Raw genomic sequence first — 6,000 nt, forward strand, 5'->3', positions numbered from 1 at the left:
GAGAGACCCCCATATACAATGCAGAGATGATGAATAGGCGCTAGGAGAGGAGATCGAAGTTCAGTCCGCGCCGGCTCCACTCTCTCCTACAAAACTATAGGGCAATTAATTGTGGCTTGTCCCCTCATCCTTCATCTCCTGGTGGCACATATCGATGGAGATTACTGCTGATGGACCATTTTATCACCCTAAATAAACAGTCACCACCTTCTCTAACCTCAATCTAATGTATGGCTATCTGCCATGTTTAAGGGTGCTGGGTAACTAATGATGTAAAATAGCTAAATCATACAGGTTACCAGCAGTCCAGAGGAGAGGAAAAAAAAAAAAAAAAAAAAAAAAAAAAAAGGAGGGCCGAAAATTTTCCACACCGATCCACTTCACAGCATGTTATATATACATTGTCTCCCCATAAATTGAATGGGAAAAGGTGTGCAAAGTGCTTGGTCGCTTGACGCTTCAGTTTTACACAGCGTATTTATTACCGTGGCAGTCTGGTGCTTTTTGGTGAAGGTGGAGGAGTCACAGAGTTCTCAGTGCGGAATCGTCTCCCCAGAAGCTAGGGGCAAGCCTCCAAGGGAACAAGCTAGTCCCGCAGTCCCCGAACTCACCCTAGATCTCCTCCTGGCCGCTCGAGCGCTCCTCCCCCAGAGCCCAGGAATACCCTGGTCCTTCCAGATTCAAGGCTGGGAAGCAAACTGTCCCCAGCCGCCTGCCTCATTATCGGGGCTTTAACATAATCCCCGTTACTTCCCTGGGAGTAAAGACTGCTGGGCTCTAATTGGGGTTTTGTCTCTTGATTGCTTTTTTTAATTATTATTTTTCCCTAGCTAACCCCGTTTCAATTTAGAACAATTACATACAGACGCTTAACCCACAGCTCCTAGGAGGCCCTTGCCCCCCTCCCTCGCCCAAGATCGTGCCATATTTATTGATATTTGACGATCAAGGCGTGTGTCTACTGGGAAGCCGCCGCTCATTCATCTTCCCGCGGCGGCCGCCCGGCGCCAGGCCGGGCCGGGCGCTGGAGAGCGGGGCCGGGCGGGGTGGCGGGCGGCCGGGACAGCCTCGGCAGCCGCTCGGGCTCCCCCGGCCGGTCCGGCCACCGCCCCTGCCCCGCCGCGGCCCCGCAGAGTGGCCGGGACATAGGCGGAGTTCGCCGGCGCCTCTCGGGAGCCGGTGGGACCTGCCGGGGAGCGGGGACACGCAGGGTTGCCCCGGAGAAGAGGGGGATGCTCTGAATGGAGAGACGGGTAGTGTTTGGGAAAGGAGGGGAGACGGGGCACTCTCTCGGTTGGTGAAGGAGGTACAGCTAAGACTAGAGCCCGAGAAGCAGACGGAGGCCTGCTGGGCCGGGCCGAGGAGCAGACCGACGCCCCCGCTCCCGGGAGGGGATCAGTCCCGGCGGGTGGGTGTCTGTGCCGGGTTCGGGAGAATCCGCCCTTCCCGGGGTCTCCGTGGGGCTGTCCGGAGATGGAAGCAAGTACAACTCAAACTAAAGTAGACGGCTCCTCATCTCACCCAGAGCCCCCACCTCCTTCCCCTCGAATGGGCAGTGAGGGTGGGAGTGATGCGAAACGGCAAGTGAGGAAGTCAAGACGGCTGGAAATCCCGCCTGCCCACGGACCGCTAGCGTGACCCCGGCAGCGCTCCGGGAGCCGCGCAGGGGCAGCCAGGCCCGTGCTCTGCAGCTTGTTCCCTTGATCGTGCGACTGCTTGGAGTGCGTGGCACGGCACAGGCTGTGGTTGCGGCACTCCTTTACTGAAAGTTTACTTTTTCCTTTATTTCTTTTAAGCCCGAGCTGCCCAATGCAACTGCCCTTGGTCCCGGAAGACTGAAACGCTCGCGTTGGAAGTTTTCGCTCAGATGCAACTAATAACGGCTGGAGCGAAAGCCGCCCTGTAAACAAGTAAATTATAAGAATGTTTAGAACTAACTGAAGACAAACAAAACAAAACAAAAAGGCGAGATGGCGCTGGCTGCCCTCTGCCCGTCCTTCCGACGGCGACAGCTGTCCCATCGGAGCCGGACGCGATTCACAAGAGTCCTTTCTGCAATCGACCCGTTTGCTTTCCCGAAGACACCTTTAATATCGCGCTCGGGAAGAAATTATCTAGGCTTAGCCTCTGACTCTGCGGGGTGCTATTATTCCACTCACTCCTTAGAAATGCCCCTTCCCTGAACCGCTTTTTAATATTCCTTTCTCCTTTTAAAACCTTTACCCGTTAGATTTACGGAGCGGCTCCGAGGAGCAAAACGTGTATTGTCTGAACGGTTCGGCTGTGGATTTAGAAGAGCACTTCAGATTCCATTTTCTGCATGTAATTTATAAGATCACATTTTCTTCACCCGAGAAGACAAAATACACGAACAGGTTTCACCACAAGGTAAAACTAAGCATGAAGAAGTCGCTCAAAATAAAGCCGACATCTAATATAGAAAGATTTGCAATGTTAAGAAGGCGGAAAAAATCTCCAACAAACTCCGACTCAACTTTCTTCCCGGACATACGCACAGAGCTGAAGACTGTACTTGCATCCACGCAGTTTAATTAATACACAACAGGGTGTCATGGAAACTTTCAAAACAAACTGCTCATCTGAAATTAAATTAAACGAATCTGCGTTTTGTTTGGTCGTGTGTTTAGGGATAGCTGGTTTGGAGCACATACTGTCTGTTCAATAGCCTTCCTTAAAGAGACATTTGGGGAGGGGTGGTTGAGAGGAACAACAAAAATAAAGAGTTTTAAGAACTCTTAGGGTAAAAGAGAGTGTTTAAAACAATTTAAAAAAAAAAAAAAAAAAAAAAAAAAAAAAAAAAAAAGAAAGCATGGGCTGAATCCATGTGTTTTAAGAGGGACAGATCAGTGTGCTCAGAATGTTAGTTATAAAACTGATGAACTAGTAGGAGTTCATATAGTTCTTTCCATCCCGTGCATTTCCTCTATCGTGTCATATAGATAGATACAGGGGGAAAAAATACAGGCAAAATCAGTTTCTAAAATTACAAACCTCTCATCCATACAGATGCTTAATAGTAGGGACCCCCCCTTCCACCCCCCAAAAACCCATCCCAACTGTATAATTGGAAACAGCAGTATAAGACTCATTATAACCATAAAGTACTAAATTTACTCTGACACTCAAGCAGACCTTTTCGTCTAGAAAATCGGCTTTTCTCTTTAAATGACTATGTCATGCTTTTCCGTAGGGGTGAAAACTAAAACCAGCGAGGTGTTAACGAGGTCTGAAAGGAAACCATATTCCGAGATAAGAAAGAGGAAGACTTCTCCCTAGACCATCTGATGAAAACTGCAACTTTTCCCCTGACCAGCTCGGAGGAGTAATTGATTTCTGAGTATTCAGCGAAGCCTGGGCTTTCCGGGCAAGAATGGAGTGGGACATACAAGGCGAGAAAGGACCGGCTTTGTAACTAGTTGCTCTGAACCTTTGCTGAATCAATTTTCCTAAGCAGCCCTCCGAAAAAAAATCTGCCCCCACCACAGCCTTTCCAGGGAAGGACCTGGGTTTCAGACAAGGAAAACTGCTACTGAAGGGCTGCCGCCCGTCTCCTGAAAGAACTGATAACAACGCAAAAACTAACGAGAGGGAAGGGCGAGACGGTGGATGCTCCTCGTGGAGTGAGAGCGGTGGAGACACCAACTGCGGTCCCCAGCCTGGAGCGTCCCCGGGCTGGCCCGTACGCGGAGAAGCGGAGAGCGGGGGTGGAGGAGTGCGAGAAAGGGCACGATACGTACGGTTGTTGGGGTCGCTGGTGTGCTGGTTCAGCGGGATGATCTCCATGCGCTGCTGCCCGTACAGGTAGTAGTCCAGCTCCTCGGCTGTGCAGCGGAACCGGGTGGCACCACGGTCGCCACATTTGCCGCCGCCGCTGCCGGCCCCGCACAAATCCTTGCCCTGCAGGGGAGCGGGCGCTCCCCCGGCCGGGAGCTCCGAGCTCTGCAGCGGGCCGAAGACCGGGAGCTGGGTCACAGGCAGGGAGGTCAGACCAGCCAGAGAAGCCGCCGACGCAGCGACGCACGACGAGGTGGAGGAGGAAGACGGAGTGGACGAGGAAGAGCAGGAGGAGGCGGAGGAGAGAGAGGTCGGACGCTGGCGGAGGCTATCAGCCGGGGGCTCGGCTCTCTCGGGCGGCTGGAGCTGCGAGAGGGGCCCGCTGCTTTTGAGCTGGCTGCTCTGCGGGAAAAGCTGCTGCCAGTGCTGCAGATAGGCGGGATCCACCTTCAGGAACGCGGATCCGCCGGGGTCTCCGGGCTTCAGCATCGCTCTGCCTGTGGAGCGGGGAGGAAGGGGACAGAAGACGTGAGACCCCCGCCCCGCCCCGGCAGGGCCTCTTCGACTCCACGCTCGGACACACGCTCGGACACACGCGTGGGCTCTGCGCCGCGGCTCTGCGAGATCGGCGGAGGGACCGTGCGCCCGTTGCTTTCCCTGTCCGTGCCCAGGTTCGTCAGGAGAAAACCTCGTCCCGAAAAGCCTCAGGACGAGAAACGTGGTGGCCGGAGAGACCAGGCTGTCCCCCGGTACCCGGCCCGGAGCACGGGCAGGACGCGGGCGGTGGCGGGCAGTCCCTCAAGCCGGCCCGCGGCCGGAGAGCCCCCCCGCCGCCCCGCAGGGCGTGCAGCTCACCCCGTACCCGGCGCACGCACTGTTTTCTCTTTTCACTCCCTTCCCTCTCTCCGCGGAAGCAAACGACTCTCCGCTGACAACAGGGAGGAGGAGGAGGAGGCGGAGGAAAGTTCAGTCACACGCACACGCGCGGGTCTCTCCTCTCCGGCCGCTGCTGTTTTCCACTCGGGCGTTCACAGGCGCGGGGCGCGGGCCGGCAGTGTCCCTGTCCCCGGGAGAAGGTGCCCCGCTCTGCCGGACAAGTCGCAGGGGCCCCGGCCCGGGTCTGCCTTACCTGAGCGGGGTGAGCACTGCTGCGCGGGAGGCGTGCGGAGGTGTCGGCTGCCCCGGGAGCTTCGAGCTCGACAACCGCAAAGATTTCTCTGGTCTTTGTCCACGCGGGAGCGGGGTCCTCCAGGTGCCGGTGACCGCCGGACCGGCTAGCTGCGAGCCGCCAGGCTCCCTCTGCTGTGGCTGCGCATCGTAGTCGCGGCCGGGCGCTCGGCTCCTCTCTGGCAGGCTCTGGGCAAGACACGTGGGTTTTACGACACCGCAAAATAAAAGTGTGTGTGGTGTGTACGAGAAGGATGGGAGGGATCGGGAAGTTACCAGCGAGTCTGGATGCAGAGCTCTTTTTGGCAACTTCCCCCACTTTGTTCCTTGCTTAACTTTTAAAGCTGCCCCTTTCTTCCCTTCCCTCCTCCTTCTCTCCCTCCCACCCCCCAGCTTTCTACCTCTCTCCCTCTCTCCAGTTTCCCTCCCTCCAGTTTCCCTCCCTCCCTTCCTCTCTCTTTCACTCTCTCTCTTCCCGCCTCCCCCCCCAACCCACCGCCCTCCCCGCCCCCCCCCCTCCCCCAGCTCCAAAGCACGATCGCCCCAAAAAGAGCTGTGCTTTTTGGCTTTTATCTTGACAGGAGGGGATCGGTGGCCCGGCGCCCTCCCGAGCAGGATCCGCGCTGCTGCGCCGACCCCAGAGCCGAACTGCGGGAGCTCCCGACCCCGCCGGCCCAAGCGTCTCGTACCCGGCCAGCCTCCCGTTAGTTCTGCTCTTTCCTTACTTGTTTTTTGCCCCTCGAGGGCTAGGGTGGATTTTAGACACCCACCCGACCTGTCCTGATACTGTCTCAGGTAGTTTGCTTAACATGTGTGCTGGATGGCGTGTCTTCCTTGCGCTCTGTTAACTGAGGCCGGTGCCAACATAGCGGAGGGAACCCACCGCCCCAGGGTTTCTCCTTCCTCAGACCTTGCATCCTCCAGCACTACAATCCCGCCTCACTCCTGCTCTTTGTGCTCGGTTACAGCGCAGCTCAAGAAGCGTGCCAGAGAGAGATGCAACCTGTGGTGAGAAACTTCTCACCTCTAGTGACTTTT

General features: G+C 56.0%; 1 protein-coding gene across 1 annotated transcript in view; it reads right to left on the bottom strand.

Moving 5' to 3' along the window:
* Window positions 1-5,000, bottom strand: part of PRDM6 (PR/SET domain 6) — a 77,078-nt gene extending 72,078 nt beyond the window's left edge. Inside the window, exons 1-2 of the mRNA XM_040090633.2 lie at window positions 4,925-5,000; window positions 3,759-4,292 (exon numbers count right to left, since the gene is read on the bottom strand). Coding sequence (XP_039946567.1) covers window positions 3,759-4,284 — 526 coding nt within the window. The 5' untranslated portion in view covers window positions 4,285-4,292; window positions 4,925-5,000. The remainder of the gene's footprint in view (window positions 1-3,758; window positions 4,293-4,924) is intronic.
* Between the last annotated feature and the right edge of the window lie 1,000 nt (window positions 5,001-6,000).

Source organism: Hirundo rustica, chromosome Z (genome assembly GCF_015227805.2).
Source record: "Hirundo rustica isolate bHirRus1 chromosome Z, bHirRus1.pri.v3, whole genome shotgun sequence".
Lineage (NCBI taxonomy): Eukaryota > Metazoa > Chordata > Aves > Passeriformes > Hirundinidae > Hirundo > Hirundo rustica.